This window comes from Rasamsonia emersonii (assembly GCF_000968595.1).
Source record: "Rasamsonia emersonii CBS 393.64 chromosome Unknown ctg1118621762214, whole genome shotgun sequence".
Lineage (NCBI taxonomy): Eukaryota > Fungi > Ascomycota > Eurotiomycetes > Eurotiales > Trichocomaceae > Rasamsonia > Rasamsonia emersonii.
In genome coordinates, this window is record NW_013562605.1 from 47149 (window position 1) to 62859 (window position 15711).

At 50.3% G+C, this 15711-nt stretch overlaps 8 protein-coding genes across 8 annotated transcripts; 6 read left to right on the forward strand and 2 right to left on the reverse strand.

The window, feature by feature from the left end:
• Window positions 1-153: 153 nt before the first annotated feature.
• On the forward strand, window positions 154-1075 carry T310_9825 (uncharacterized protein; the record flags this gene model as incomplete). The annotated part of the gene is made up of 2 exons (XM_013467716.1): window positions 154-804; window positions 995-1075. 2 exons carry the CDS (start codon window positions 154-156, stop codon window positions 1073-1075), a joined length of 732 nt encoding a protein of 243 aa, XP_013323170.1.
• A 1752-nt stretch (window positions 1076-2827) lies between these two features.
• T310_9826 (uncharacterized protein) lies at window positions 2828-3940 on the forward strand (the record flags this gene model as incomplete). Its single annotated transcript, XM_013467717.1, has 1 exon — window positions 2828-3940. The coding sequence occupies one exon, from the start codon at window positions 2828-2830 to the stop codon at window positions 3938-3940; it is 1113 nt and encodes a 370-aa protein (XP_013323171.1).
• Window positions 3941-5015: 1075 nt separating this feature from the next.
• Window positions 5016-6261, forward strand: T310_9827 (Nucleotide binding protein; the record flags this gene model as incomplete). Its single annotated transcript, XM_013467718.1, has 2 exons — window positions 5016-5048; window positions 5281-6261. 2 exons carry the CDS (start codon window positions 5016-5018, stop codon window positions 6259-6261), a joined length of 1014 nt encoding a protein of 337 aa, XP_013323172.1.
• Window positions 6262-6940: 679 nt separating this feature from the next.
• T310_9828 (uncharacterized protein) lies at window positions 6941-8239 on the reverse strand (the record flags this gene model as incomplete). Its single annotated transcript, XM_013467719.1, has 1 exon — window positions 6941-8239. The coding sequence occupies one exon, from the start codon at window positions 8237-8239 to the stop codon at window positions 6941-6943; it is 1299 nt and encodes a 432-aa protein (XP_013323173.1).
• A 641-nt stretch (window positions 8240-8880) lies between these two features.
• T310_9829 (uncharacterized protein) lies at window positions 8881-9826 on the forward strand (the record flags this gene model as incomplete). The annotated part of the gene is made up of 2 exons (XM_013467720.1): window positions 8881-8895; window positions 8957-9826. The coding sequence occupies 2 exons, from the start codon at window positions 8881-8883 to the stop codon at window positions 9824-9826; spliced, it is 885 nt and encodes a 294-aa protein (XP_013323174.1).
• A 175-nt stretch (window positions 9827-10001) lies between these two features.
• Window positions 10002-11031, reverse strand: T310_9830 (Mitochondrial large ribosomal subunit protein L1; the record flags this gene model as incomplete). The annotated part of the gene is made up of 3 exons (XM_013467721.1): window positions 10002-10094; window positions 10154-10715; window positions 10784-11031. The coding sequence occupies 3 exons, from the start codon at window positions 11029-11031 to the stop codon at window positions 10002-10004; spliced, it is 903 nt and encodes a 300-aa protein (XP_013323175.1).
• A 265-nt stretch (window positions 11032-11296) lies between these two features.
• T310_9831 (Glutamate--tRNA ligase) lies at window positions 11297-14379 on the forward strand (the record flags this gene model as incomplete). Its single annotated transcript, XM_013467722.1, has 8 exons — window positions 11297-11946; window positions 12000-12737; window positions 12875-13477; window positions 13803-13827; window positions 13904-13957; window positions 14068-14117; window positions 14169-14200; window positions 14318-14379. 8 exons carry the CDS (start codon window positions 11297-11299, stop codon window positions 14377-14379), a joined length of 2214 nt encoding a protein of 737 aa, XP_013323176.1.
• Window positions 14380-15039: 660 nt separating this feature from the next.
• Window positions 15040-15643, forward strand: T310_9832 (Hydrophobic surface binding protein A; the record flags this gene model as incomplete). The annotated part of the gene is made up of 2 exons (XM_013467723.1): window positions 15040-15372; window positions 15455-15643. The coding sequence occupies 2 exons, from the start codon at window positions 15040-15042 to the stop codon at window positions 15641-15643; spliced, it is 522 nt and encodes a 173-aa protein (XP_013323177.1).
• Window positions 15644-15711: the final 68 nt, after the last annotated feature.

Here is a 15711-nt window from a genome sequence, read left to right on the forward strand (position 1 = left end):
CCGTGGCCAAAGCACGTCGCTTGGTTAGTGGCCTGAAGTCACAGCCTCACAGGGCATTATTCGGACAAGGGCGCGGAATAACCCCCTCTCACCTTTCATTCATTCTTTCTCCATCAAAAATTCATCGAATACAAAACATGTTATTCCCACACAATGAGCGGTTTGAGCGGTTTGAGAGGTTTTATACGCACCAAAGACCCCCAACCACCCCCTCACCCCATTGCCCTCCGACCAGAGTATATCGCTGATTGCGATACCCTGCTCTACCTCACCCCGCGAGGCAACTCGCGGTCGGACACGAACTATACCGTCACAGATGAGTATGACCGCGTGAGGTTCACCGTCAGCGGCCGACGGTCGAGTGACCGCGAGTGTCGCGAATTCCGCGATGGCTCGGGCCTACCACTCTTTGAGCTCCATCACAAGATTTTCAAGAAATACCCGTATGTGGTCCGACTGCCAGGCTGCGATGACGAGAACAATCTGCTCAAGGTTTCTCCCCGACACCTTTCTGCGCTCTGCAACGTGGAATTTCAGAATGCCGCCCCAGCAAGGACGACGGACGTCAAGAATCATCAGGAAGACGATGCCGATAAAACGGTCAAACTGGTGGTCCATTGCAAGAATGCATACGCCTTGCCCAACTATGAGGTGATGATGGGCGATAGGGTGGTGGCCGATTTCCGGGAGAGTGTAGTGAAGAGCAAGACACTGACGACCCTGCCTTGTTCCCATCTTGAGAGGCCATATAGACCCCGGCCAATCCTCGATCTTCGGGTGGCCGAGGGGGTGGATTTGTCTCTGGTAAGTAGGCTTGTTCATGGCCGACATTGGTGATGGGGACTGACTGGTTGGGAGGCGACGCTGATTGCGGTGGTTGCGATGGACTGGATCTACGGCGACAAGTAATGGGAACGAATATGTGATTGACGACATGTTAGCTTTTTCAACCGTATTGTTAATTTTGTGTATTTAAAATGGCTACGACAATCAGGTTGAAGACAACTATAACGGTATTCGAGTCAAGGACTGTATAAAACACTGGAATTATCCGAGAAAAGAATGGCATCATTAAATGTACATACATACAGGTACAATACGAATTTCACATCAAAATTCACAATAAGAATGTCTCTGCAGACACCACTTCCTCTATTCCTCCTCCTTCAATCATCTAAGTATTGCATACCGCACAATAACCCCGACAATAGCACCCATAGCTGCCCCGATAAGGATCGCGATCAGCGCTCTCAGAAGTCGGTACTTCCACGGCAGTTCCCGCCATGGGACCACGTAGATATTGATCTTTTTTTTCGCGGTGGATCTGAACGCAATTTGAGGGATGAAGAGCTGTCATATGGGTCTTTGATTTGTGGTTGAGACATTGTGTTTTGGTTTGGTTTGGGTACTATTTCACGGAGACATTAATTAATAATGGCATCGAACTGAAGTAGAGAGTGTGAGATATTTACCTCTTGGATGTAGACTGCAGCTGAAATGTCTTTGATTATTTCTCTCTCTTTCTTTTTTTTCTTTTTTTTCTTTCTTTTGAAATGGTAGATGAAGTGAATAAAACAGCTGCTGGTCTATATTATATGCCCTTATGAATGCAGAGTAGGGCACGACGTCATAACCCTTACAGCTATCCAACGCATACCACAACACATACTTTAGGGACATTGGCTACTGTCTATTGCCGATCACTTGGCAAGATTGTCAATCATGCTGTACTCTGTAGTGGACTGTGTTGCTTGTCCCCCACCCTGTTGCCCCGCGATTGCGCACTGCCACTGAATCCAATAATGCTTAATCCAATAATTTTGGTTGAGATGCCACTTGGGGGCAATAACATAACCTTCGCTAAAGATAGTAAAACCTGAACAACAAGAGGAATGTGGAATATAATGGATATCACAAAGAAAAGAAAAGACATGGGCACGTGAATCTTTAATATGCATGAATTTATTACTCTTTCACTGCATCAACAGAGATCTATAGTGCAGGATACCTAGGAAGACAAAAGCTGAAGGGTGTAGGATGTCAAATACGGAAATCTCCAGGATGCTAGAAGCATTGAATCAGAGCAGGTATCCAGGGTATGATGGGCAGGTGGACAAGCCAGGTGAGCTGGAGGGAATTCATTGAGAGACACTGCACAATGTGCAGGCATGAAAGGAGACTGGTGTAAAATGAGGGTTGAATGGGAAAACAGGCGATATAGCCAGCTGTGTCACGGGCGGATGCCCTGAAACGGAAGGAGGTGCTGGTGTAAGTTAAATCACGTGATTCTGCTTTACATGAACCAATAAAATGATACAAAACTATTAACCAATCAGAACAGAAATAATCATAGTCACGTGATTTATTTCTACCAATCGCATCAAAGTAAGGGACCAGAGGGGTCCCCGTGAGTCAAAACAAGCTTTTTCAAAATCCCCCAGTTAGTGTGGATAATTCCTTAGGCATCTACATATGTATAATTGCCGTGGCTATGGCTTCTAGAACTCACTCGTATTCGTCGGATAAATTCAAAATGCATCAGGGGAACGAACGACAACGCACCGCCAGGCAGCAATAATTAAATTGGGATAGGATCAACGAACGGGGGTGAATATATCCTAGATGTACTTGTATACAGGTTGTACTTGATCTTTGATCTTCTAATCTGTCAGAGGATGATACCTGAGTGATATTAAACGACATCATACTTAATTCTTCTGTCTGTCTGTCTGTCTTTTCCTTATATTGCTATAATACCTGTCTTCACTCTCTTTTTGACACTCTATTCATCGATACCATTCAAAGAACCGATTGATACATATCAACCATGACATCAAATCCACCCGCAAAGCCCCTCATCGCAGGCAAAAAGATCATCGTCGTCGGCGCCGGAATCGCCGGGCTCGCGTTCCCTCTGGCTCTGCGCAGACAATGGCCAGAGCAGTACGAGGCGGAATTCCCCTTGATCACCATCTACGAGCGGGACAGTCGCGAGACCAGCATTGGCCGCGAGGGATACTCGATTTCCATCCGCGGAGACCCGCTTGCGGGTGGCATGCAGGTTCTGCACAGGATGGGTCTGCTGGAGCAGTTGCTCTCCGTGAGCATTACGGGCAAGCCTGACGCGCGTGCCGATGGCGGTGACTCTGGCGGATTCTGCCTCTGGGATATCGACTGGAAGCCACTTCTTCGACTGACGGGTGTTTTCCAAGACAAGGAGTTGCCTGCCCCCTCGATGCGGATCAAGAGAGATACTCTGCGACAGGTCCTGATCGAGGCAGTTGGCAAGGAGTTGCACGATGGTGCCATCCACTGGGAGACGCCGTGCACAAAAGTCGAGACATTGTCAAAGGATAATAAAAGGGTAAAGGTGCATGTTAGCAAGAAGAGCAAGGAAGGCTCCTCTGAGCCCCAAGTCGACGAGTGCGATATCCTGATCGTGGCGGACGGGGCAGGGAGCAAAGTCCGCGCGCAGTTCCGCCCGTCAGATACTCTGAACTTCACTGGCATCGTCTGCATCTCTGGCACCTCGCGATTCTCTGAAGGAAACATCCCCAAGCCGATGGACAAGGACTGGGGCGGCGTGCTCGGTGGCGGCGGTGTCGGGCTCTTCGTCTCGCCGGTCGACAGCCAAAGCGCGCTGTGGAGTCTGAGCTACCGGGCAGATCAGCCCCGACAGAGGATGAGACCGCCCCTGGCTGACGACCAGGTCCAGTCTCTCCTCCAAGAGGCGCTGGAGAGAAGCAAGCCATTCCGCGAACCGCTGCAAACCATGATCAAGGCCACCGATCCCACGACACTGATGGTCTTCAACGCCATGGACAAGCAGCCCTTCAGGCACGACGCAAAGTCGAACATCATTTTCATCGGTGATAGCAACCACGCCATGAGCCCCTTTGCCGGCAACGGAGCCAACATGGCGTTGCGGGATGGCTGGTAACGGCGCAGCAATTGTGCAAGCACACGTCGGGTGCGTCGTCGTCGCTAGACCTCGGTCCGGCTCTGAAGGCGTATGACGAGATGAGCATGCCTCGCTCTGCCAGAGCCATTAGTCAATCACACTGGAGCATCTCGATGCTCCATGCGACGGGCGTCAAGCTGTGGGCTTACAGGCTGCTTTTGGGAGTGATCAGGGTGCTCAGGCGGTGGTTTGCGTGAGGGTGTAATCGGTCAGTTTCCAAGAGTCAGTTTCCAAGGGAACGAAAACGTGGGTTGGCTCTCCTCTCACTTTATTCTGTACAGTATGTGCTATGTGTATATTTATGATCGTGAGATATGATTCCCATCTCTTCAGCAATGCACATATATGCAGTAACTCACTTCTGGCATGGGTTAAACACTCGCAAATTAAGGAATAGTACTCGAGCTCGACACCACTCCAGGGGTAAAAATTCTATGGCGAGTTGGAACAGGAGATAATGACTTGAGCATGTCCTGACATTTCAAGAGATCAGGTGACCTCATGAACGCCGGTGAGGACGAACAACAGTTCTTTGTATTGCAGTTAAAAATAAGGTAAATAAATAAAAAAAGAAATAGATAAACCAATAAGCAGAGCTAGAAGTTGGGGAATGCAGAATCACTTTACTAATGAGAGTTGATGATAGCACGTAAATTGATTAGCTTGAGGGCTTCCTTTACTTTTATGTAATGTGCAGTACAGGATTTACTAGACAAAATATAATATAACTTTTAAAATAAGAAAAAAGGGAAAAAAGAAAAATAGTTAAAAAAGGAATAATGTGCTTATGCCAGGATAGCCAGATTTCAAGATATGGCCAATTAATGCATTGTCAACTGTTGATTGTTAACTAATTGATGATGATTGATAAGCCGTTCTTGCTTGATAATCAATCAATCGGCGATGACGCAGAAACAGCTTGCTTTTCTTGAAATTCCGCGCTAAGCAATCATGTCGCCCGCGCGCCCGCTCTCTCCAATTTGACGACCAGTCGACTCTCTCTCATGACACTCTTGCACGGGCAGGACTAAGAAAAAAAAGCATTTGTTTGAAGATGCCTTTGGACGGCGTCAAGAATATTGTCCTGGTGAGTTTTGACTCTGCGTTCTTTTCTCTTCTTCCTGGAAAATTCCGGTTTGCCCCGCGAATCTTATCGATAACAGGGAAGGAAGGCATCTACCTTTTTTTTCTTTCTTGTTGGATTGATTGTCCTGCGCGAACTCGATAGTTCTTTGTACTCTGCTCTCACATTTAGAAGTACTATATGATTTGAATCAGAATACGAGGAATTGACTGACTGAGCGGAATTACGATGACAGGTCCTCTCCGGCAAGGGCGGGGTCGGCAAGTCCTCCGTCACCCTCCAGCTGGCGCTGGCGCTCTCGCTTCAGGGCAAGTCGGTTGGCATTCTCGATGTCGACCTCACAGGCCCTTCGATTCCCCATCTTGTCGGCCAGGAGAATGCAAAAATCACCCAGTCGGCTCGGGGCTGGGTTCCGGTCGTCGTGCACGATGCAGAAGAGACGACAACGAACGGAGAAGGGGCAGCAGAAGAACAAGGAACCACGGAGAATAATAGGACATCGTCGCGCGGTTCGCTCCGATGCATGTCGCTCGGTTTTCTCCTCCGTGATCGCGGAGATGCGGTCATCTGGCGTGGTCCCAAGAAGACTGCCATGGTGCGGCAGTTCCTGACGGATGTCTACTGGGGCGAGACGGATTACCTGCTCGTCGACACTCCCCCGGGCACGAGCGACGAACACATTGCGCTGGCGGAACAGCTCTTGACCTTATCAACTACGTCGACTGCTACTGCACCACAACTGCCTCGCTTGGCTGGCGCCGTACTGGTGACTACCCCTCAGGCGATCTCGACGTCCGACGTGCGGAAAGAAATTAACTTCTGCGCAAAAACCCGGATTCCCGTGCTGGGTGTGATTGAGAACATGGCAGGGTATGCCTGCCCGTGCTGTGGAGAGGTCAGCAATGTCTTCTCTCGCGGCGGAGGGCAGGTGATGGCCACTGAGATGGGAGTCCCCTTCCTGGGCAGCGTGCCGATCGATGTCAAGTTTGGCGAGATGGTCGAGAGCAAAAAGATTGAGGGCGATACCGACAGTCTGGATGGCGAGGAGGAGATGCAAGAAGCTGGCGAGCAGCAACAGCAACAACAGCAGCAGCAGCAGCCTGTCGAGGATAACCGGCTCCTGGTTGAGAAATACCGGGATTGTCCGTCTCTTCCCATCTTCGAGGGCTTTGCAAAGACATTATTAGGGAAGATCGAGGGCAGCGGACAAAGCTGATCCCGCAATGCGTCGTTGGTGTTCGTCTTTTGCCCCATCTCCAATTCGTGGACGATTCGAGGACGTGCTGGTGCCGCGTCCGGTGGTTGCGTCTATGCTCTTTTTGTTCCCTTACAATCTCGTATTTCCTTTCTTTTCTGTCAATGCATACATGCATGGAATGGCGTCCATCCTGGTTATGAGAAAAACAAAATTACACCGGCTGAAATATTAATTCCATTTTGTTACTGTCATCCTCGAATGTATCGATACCAGAGTCGATTCGATAGCTGGCTGAACTAGTAGTTACTAACTAGTTAGAAAGATTCCAAAACTTCAAAATCGGTAACATCCGTCATGATTTATTCATTATCTTCGTAAGGAGAGATGATGTCCATTAACCGTGTTCGTAAGAAGAGGCGTGAGAATTACATGACATTGCAACCATCATATCCATCATGACAATGTAAGAAGGCATGGAAGTCGTCAAATTCGCATCAGTCGTCGACGTCAGAAATCGTTATCAAGGAGACATATCATATGTTCAAGAAGTTCGAAAGAAATATCGTTAATGAATATATATATATATATATATATATCAGTAGATCTCGAAAATCGTGATTGGTACGGATGAGAAAATGGATTAAAAGGGAAAATGAATGCGAGAAGCAAAAGATCAGAACGTTAATAACGAGGTCACTCATCCTGTAGTGACCGCAACAGCCTGTTCGTGCGTACGTAGCACATTGGCCGCGTGTCGCTCGAGCACCGCGCGAAGTGTAGTTTCTGCAGTCTCTGGGCTGGAGGCCCGTTGCGGCTTTTCTCGCTGCACGATCCCCTTAAGCCAAGCGAGCCATCCCTGCACATCGGCCATCAGGGACAGCTTATCAACCCGAGAAGGCTGAACAGAGGCACTGCCATTCCTGCTTGTGCCAGGGTAGTTAGAGGCGGCGAGGTTGGGAGAACCGTGCGAAGTGTCTGGAGGAACAGATGGCCATGAAGAACGATTTGCAGGAGCGTCCACATGGACCTCTGACAGCATCGCCGGAGTTACAATGTTGGCTGCGTCACCTTTGGCACCAGACTGGGCATTTCCCAAAAGAGCCCGGCTGCCAGGTTTTGGTTTTGTAGTGAATTGCTTGGTTACGAAAGAAGATCGAGACTTGGGATCATTGTCAGAGGTTGGGTGGACCACAGTCGAAGACCCCGACATATCCGGCTGGGCTTGAACGGAGGAACTGTCCTCGTGAAGGTAGTGCGGGCTGCGTTGATAGCCGGTGGCATAGGCGGTCTGTCTCAGGTTCTCAAGCAAGCCATACGTTGAGGTGGCATAATAATCTCGCCCATCCAAGAGACTATTGTCGTCATCCACAATGGCGACATTGTCATCAGTCAGTCTCTCACTGCTTGCACTCGCCTCTTCCACCGTTAGTAAACCCCCCGGAGGTGCTCGAATCTCGCCAAATGGTGCGATATGGCTCCCATACTCGTTGGCGAGACTCAGTCTGCTTCTTCCACAGATTTCCGCAATTGAATCCAGGGTGCTCCTGATCTCGGGTTCAATTGCACGCAGAATCCCCTCAATGCTAAAGTCCTGGACTGAGGGCAATTCTGGCACGCGCTGCTGCTGCGTCGCTGAAGCGGATGGCATGGTGGAAGACGATTGCGCCTCATCAGCTGCATCGGGATATGCCCGGACAAGCACTGGCTGAGAGGCCAAAGTCGATGGTCGGCCACCAATGGACTTGGTCTCGCGGTGTCTTCGTGACAGAGGCTTAGAATTGCCATTCAGCTGGCGGAAGGCAGTGGTTCGACGTGCCAGGGTCGACTCATCCAAAGCAGATCCTCCGTGACGGAATCTCACCTGGGGTGAGATACTCGCCGCAGGGGGCCCAGCGGGGTGGGAATAGGATGCCTGAAACCAGTTCTGGTGGGGGAGGGATGAAGATAATCGAGGTCCATCAGGGTGGGTCGGCGTCAGGTCAGATCTGGCGTCCATCTTGTCCACGTCCTGCCGCCGCAGAGACGCAGCAATATGCGTGCAGCGTACGCGCAGTCGAATCAACCCAGCTCCGAACCGTTTGAAACGACTTCCGGCGCGCTGCAGTGGAGTACAGGACGGCCACACGCGAGCACTGCAGTAGCACGAGGAAGAAATGGCGACCAGTAGGCAAATTGAAAATCAATCAGTCATCCACCTACGGAGGCAGCAAAGGTCACCATGGGCGATGACACGCCAGTGACCCGAAGCGGACAGCGGGGTCCAGGCTAGACTGGTTCACGAGCAAGATTGCATGCTGAGCTGCAGGAGAGCTGCACTCTCTGTGGCTCCAGGACAAGGGGCGAAACAGGCTTTGTTGCGCGAAACACAGGATGGCAACCCGAGGTGCAGCAGGGAGTGAGTTGGCAAGCGCTGAGCGGTGGGCAGAGGGAGAGTTCGCGAGAAGTCGTCGAGCAGATGGAGGGGAAGGCGGGCGAAGGCGGAGTCTTAGCTCGCCAACCAACCAGCTGGACACTTCCGCAGACAACACGACGCTGCAGGCGTTGGACAGCTCCATCACGCGGGCTTCCACGGGCGCAGATACGCCGATACCCACGATCTGTGATACAAAGGCAAGGCATGGCAAGGTAGTCTTCAAAATGAGCAGGAATTATGTATGCGACTTTGGTTTCCCGACCGCTCTGATTTATCCATGGATTGACCGTCACCTCGCAGTTTGGCGATTCCGACGAGTCGGGCTCTGACTTCGACGAAGACACCTCCGGCCTCCCTTTCCCCAAGCCGTTGTCTCGATCATCCTTCCTGGCCCCCGATTTCGACCCGGCCACCTTTCTGTCGTCGCTGACCAACCGCCATCAGACCCTCGAGGACTTGCGACAGGAGCTGCGCGACCTGAGCCAGACTCTCAACAAGGAGCTGCTAGATCTGGTCAATGAGAACTACCAGGACTTTCTGTCGCTTGGAAGCGCTCTGAAGGGAGGGGAGGAGAAGGTTGAAGAGGTCAGAGTCGGTCTGTTGGGTTTTCAGCGGGACGTCGCAGCCATTCAGGCAAAAGTAGAAGCACGACGCAAGGAAGTGGAGAGTCTATTGCAGGAGAAGAAGAAGTGTCGGACGCAGGCGAACATCGCAAAAGCTCTCTTGGACATTGCAGAGCGAATAGAAGAGTTGGAGGAGCGACTGATGATTGGTGATACCGCAAAACAAAATGGACAGCCATACGAAGACACGAATCCAGATCTCGACACCTTCGAGAGTGAGAGCGATGACAGTGACGACGATTTTATGGATGACTCCAACGGGGCGGCCGTCATATCCCTGAAAAAACTGGAGCATCACATTCAAAAATATGTCTACATCATCGCTGCCTCCGATCGAATAGGCAACAGACATCCATTCCTGGTCAGCCAGCAGCCGAGACTTGAGAAGATCAAGTCGACTCTACTGCTTGATCTCAACACGGCCCTAGAACAAGCCAAAAAAGCCGGAGACAAACGAGACGAGCGGACACTAAAGGTCATGCGACTCTACGATCTATTGGGTGCCGAGTCCAGTGCGGTCTTTGCACTCAAGCACCTGACGATCTAAATAGCGAGACGATGGGTCGGTTTTGTAATTTTTTTTTCGTTGCTGGCTTGCATAGCGCCGGAGTTCGGAGTTCGGGAAGAAAAAAAAGGGACGGTTTTCAAATTGATACCATTAGACGCCGTAAATAGAAGAAACCTATATAACTAACACATTGCATACGAAAGATACAATTATGTTACAGTCCCGTCAAAGCTTCCGGGTCCGGTGAATTCTCCGACTTGAAATCCCCGTTGAGACTGAACCCGGGTCCGTTGGTCGAACTCAACACCTGACAACAATATCAGCTTCACTAGTCGCCGTCACGATCGTGAGATGAGCTTGACTTACCACCTCGTAGATCTCCTTCGTGATGCGGTCGCTCAGCTGGGCAGCATCCTTCTTGATCTGCTCGATGGTCGTACGCAGATTATCCCGCAGCTGGTCGGGCGAGAATCCCAGCTGGCCAATGGGCATCCGGATCACTCCATCTCTCTCGCGGTAGACTGTACCTCCGCGCAGCATCTGGACCTTGTTTCCAACATCATCGACCACAGTGCCCATCTTCACGCTGGGCATCAAGCCCCTGGGACCCAGATATCGACCCATGCCGGCCTTGTTCATGGCATCAAAACTGTCGGTATGACAGATGCACCGATCGAAATCAATGACGCCATTTTTCACCTGGTCAAAGACTTCTTGCTCTCCAACCAGCACGGCGCCTGCTTCTTTGGCTTCCTTTTCATGTTTCGAGCCAGGTGGGCAGATGACACAGATTCTGGATTCGGTGACGGCATGAGGGAAGCGGACCATGTTGCGAATGACAGGGCCATCCTTCTTGGTCTTCAATCGAATGTGAACCTCATATTTCGCTACTTGGCGGTCACGGCCTACTTCGAAGGCCCGGAGGTATCTGGTTGAGCAGGGTGTTAGCCTAGAAACCACCGCGCCCTGAGAACACCATGGACGAAATTTGCCAACCTCATCGCATCACAGAGTGAGAATTGCGTAACATTCTTCAGATCCTTGTACTGGTACTGCCGAGCACGATCTTTCTTCTTTGGCTTGTCCTTTTTCTTGGCCTGCGCATTATTCTTCGCTCCTCGGACCTGCTGCTGCTGGAGCGGATAGAGAAACGGAGCAATTGGAGATTTTTGCCGCAATGGCGACCTGCAGGACAGGATCATGCTCCTTGCCACTGCGGGCAAAGAAGCAGTGGACGACGCCATGAGGACGGGCGACGGGATGATGGAGTCTGTCGTACTCGGACACTCTGACAGTCTCGAATGTTTTCTCCGAGCTCTTCGGAGATGGCCGGAATAACATAGCGCCGACCGCCTCACGCGACGGCGGCGGCCCGCCGCTTAGTCATCCATTTAGCTCGTCTTTTCTCTTCCCGGGAGTCAGTGTGGGGTTCCGTCTGGAATCACCCCGCCGAACAGTTCAACTTTTCTGTTCATTATTTCACCACAACCATCGTCACTGCAGTCCACTATGTCTGAATTTCAGCTGGTCCTGGCGTCGGGTGCCAACCCTGCCACCTTACTCCCTGTTAGCCTGCTTGCGACCTCCATCAATGAGGCGCGACCAAGCCCTGTAATTGCAATCCGCTATGAGAATGCGCCCGCCCTTCCTGATGGAGACAATGCTACAGTGCAATTCACTGGAGCCAGTGGTACTCCTGTCTATGGGACTGAGAACGCTATAAAGGAGATCCGGGAGACTTTCCCTTTCTTGAAGGGGCAAAATGAGTCCCTGGAGGAGTCCTGGCTTTCTCAGGTTAACCAATTTTTCCCCTCTGATTTCAAGGCCCTTGAGCCTCATCTGCAGCGGCTGGATATGTATCTCATTCTGCGTTCGTTCCTGGTCGGGTACTCCTTGTCTGCTCCCGACATTGCCATCTGGGGCGCCATTCGAGGCAACCGTGTGGCCGTCGCTGCGATCAAGAAGGGGACATTGGTCAATCTGACTCGTTGGTTCTATTTCCTGGAGGAACTCTGCCCATGGGCTGCGCCTGCGGTTGAGGTGCTGAACGCTGCGGCGAGGGAGAAGAAGGCTGCTAAGTCTAGGGAGGGTGCCAGCTATGACATTGATCTGCAGAACACCGACCAGGGTGTTGTGACTAGATTCCCTCCCGAGCCTTCGTAAGTCTATTTGGATCTTCCGTCGAACACAGATTAATGACTTGTCTGTCTAGGGGTTACTTGCACATTGGCCACGCAAAGGCTGCTCTCTTGAACGACTATTTTGCACATGAAAAGTACAAGGGCACCCTCTTGGTCCGGTTTGATGACACCAACCCGTCTAAAGAGAAGGAAGAATTCCAGGATTCTATCATCGAGGACCTGGCCTTGATGGGTATCAAGCCTGACAAGCTGAGTTATACGAGTGACTACTTCAACGAGCTTTATGAGTACTGCGTCCAAATGATCAAGGACGGAAATGCCTACGCAGACGACACGGATAGAGAGACCATGGCTGCTGAGAGAATGAAGGGAATCCCTAGCAAGCGCCGTGATGCCACGGTCGAGGAGAATCTGGCACGCTTCGAGGAGATGAAGAGGGGCACCGAAGAGGGTATGAGATGGTGCATCCGCGCCAAGATTTCCGTGGATAACCCCAACAAGGCGCTTCGGGATCCCGTCATCTATCGCTGCAACCCTACGCCCCATCACCGCACCGGGACCACATGGAAGATCTACCCGACGTATGACTTCTGCTGCCCCATTGTTGATTCCATTGAGGGGGTTACCCACGCGCTGAGAACGATTGAATACCGCGATCGGAACCCTCAGTATCAGTGGATGCTTGATGCCCTCAAACTCCGTAATGTGCAGATTTGGGATTTTTCCCGCATGAACTTTATCCGCACGGTCCTGTCCAAGAGAAAGCTCACAAAACTGGTGGAGAAAGGTGTCGTCTGGGGCTGGGATGAGTAAGTAGTGCCTTCTGTCAGTAAAGCTCTATGGACTAACAACCCCAACGCCCGAGAATGCCAACAGTGCGCGGGATTAGGAGGCGGGGCATGACTGTGCCTGCCCTGAGAGAGTTCATTCTCAAACAAGGTCCTAGTAAGAACATCATCAACTTGGACTGGACGCTCTTTTGGGCCACCAATAAGAAATATATTGACCCTGTTGCCCCTCGTCACACGGCTATCCTTAAGAAGGACGCTGTGAAAGCCACCGTCAAGGGCGCCTCAGCTCCTTACACGGAGAAGAAACCAAAACACCCGAAGAACCCTGATGTCGGTTTGAAGACAGTTGCGTACAGCAGCTCGATTATTCTGGAGCAGGAAGATGCCAAGACTTTCAAGCAGGATGAGGAGATTACCCTAATGAACTGGGGCAATGCGTTTGTTCGGAAGATCCACACTGATGGTGACAAGGTGACCGAACTAGAGCTGGAGCTTCACCTGGAGGGGGATTTCAAGAAGACCGAGAAAAAGATCACGTGGCTTTCTACCGAGGCACAGCAGCTTGTGCCTGTCGAGCTTGTGGACTTTGATCATATCTTGACCAAGGATTCCCTGCAGGAGGAGGACAATTTTGAAGACTTCATCAACCCCAATACTGAGTTCCGGGACGAGGCTTTTGCCGACGGCAACGTGGCAGAGCTTAAACGCGATGACATCATACAGTTTGAGAGGAAGACATACTACAGAGTGGATAGGCCGTATGCTGACGGCCAGCCTGCGGTGCTGTTCTGCATTCCTACTGGCAAGACGAAATAGAGCCAGGAATGACATAGATGGGTGTCTCAGACTATTTTAGGTCAACAAGAGAACAGGGACTATACATCAGATACAATCACCAAAATGCGAACTAGTCAGTCAAATTAGTCTGGGTTGATAGAGGGCGCAGTTGATACCAACTAGGCTAGGGCATGATAGGTACCATAAGGTTCTCGGAACCTCCGTAAAAGTTGGTCTACTCCGCATTTTTAAACTTACCACATGAAACTCCGTACTAAAGAAGGGTCCATGATGCATACCTTCTAGGTATAACTGCGGGGCTTCATGCCCTGTAAGTTTGGGTGCATGGAGAAGTGTTCTAGAGTTCTAGACCATAAGGCCTTCTAACGGCGAACAACTCTTAATAGTTAACAGTAATCCCCTACGGAAACTCACAGTCAAAGCCAAAAAGGAAAAGGAGTGTAAGTTACCGACATGACAAGGATTCTGAAAGTGCCGAGGCTGGTTGCCATAGTCGCAGATATATTAATATTATCAAGTACCTAGTAGGTAATATTAAAATCAAATTAAGTTAGGATCGGTTGAGTTTAATATTATTATTGGGTGCCAACGTCGTATTAGGTAGCTAAGTAGTATATCCAGGTCCTGTACGTACTCGTACTCACCATCTAGATCCAATCAGCAGGAAAGTGTACAGGGAGGTAGTAAGTGATCTTCACATGTCATGTACCTCATTTTTGGCCGGGTTTGCCAGAGAAGCCTAGGCTTGACTATAGTGCATCTCATATAGCAGGCTGAGCTCTTGTTTTATGGCTCCATAGATTTGAATATTGACAGGGTTCCCCGCATTGGTTACCATTTTACTCCATTTGAATCTGAATAGGTAGTTGGTGGATAAAGAAGACGAATAAGTCGATGGCTAAGCTCTAAACTTCTGGTCTTGATATTGTCAGTTTCACAAGCTTGAAGTCAGTGCCGAGGTAAGCTTTGGTCCTGTCATATCATGCATCCCCCCTCTCCTCCTTTTTTTCCCCTCTTCAACGGTAGTTCTGGAACAGTTAACCAACTTTATCTGCAAGACATGCACGCCAACTAGATTGCATTAGTCTCCTGCTTTTATGTAACCATGAACCGGGGGTCGATGTCGCCATAGATCATATTTCCCCGGATTTTCGGGCAAACCAAGTCTAGAACCTTCATCATCTTCATCCTCATCGACATCGACAGGGATAATGGTGTCATGTATGAAATATGCAGCCCAGAATCACCTGTGAATTTATACTGCTGGCCAGATGAAACTGTTACCATCATACACAACGGAGTTGTTCCTCTTCTTGGATACTTATTAGTCAATGAATTGAGTAACAGGGTGAGGAAATGACGGAATAGAGGGATATAAAATGGTGCAATTTTCCATCTGTAAAGTTTCTATCAAGTCGATAGTCCTTTGAGAACGCGTTTGATATTGATAAATACTTACTGTGTCTATCTTGACGACCTCCTTCTCCTATCTGCATAAATCCAGTTTAATCTGTCATTGAAAATGTCCATCAAGTCCCTCGTCGTCCTATTTCTCAGCTTGGCAGCTGCCAGCCCTTTGGCCAAGCGCGACGCTGCCACCGTTCTCGCTGATCTGAACACCATCAGCACTGATCTGTCGACCTTGGACACCGCTGTCCAGGGGTTCGATGGAAACATCCTCAATGCCCTGCCCATTGCTAATGATGAGAGCACCGTCGAAAACGACCTCAAGCAGGCAATCAGCGACACTGATGCGTCGTCTGCATTTAGCACCAGCGACAGTTCCAGCGTGACGAGCGCTGTGACGGCCCTCGAGCCCAGCATCAATAAGACGATCAATGATCTTGTTGCCAAGGTATGTACTGACTAGAAGCGTTGAATACATTAGCGTTGTATCTTTTCTGATGACATTCTTTACTTACGGTTGACATTTCTAGAAACCCCAATTCTCATCCGCTGGCATCACCAGTCTTGTCCTCCAGGACCTCCAGTCGCTCCAGAACCTGACCGACACGCTGTCCAGCAGCCTCCAGGCAAAGGTGACCCCGTCGGACGCCAGCACCATCGCATCCGGCACGACTGCTTTGGATGCGGCATTTGCGAGCGCGATTGCGGCATACTCTTGAATGATGATGGAAGACAGCCAGGAATGGTATTATTGAGGCGGATTAACTTTGGCATTCAGAATGCATTT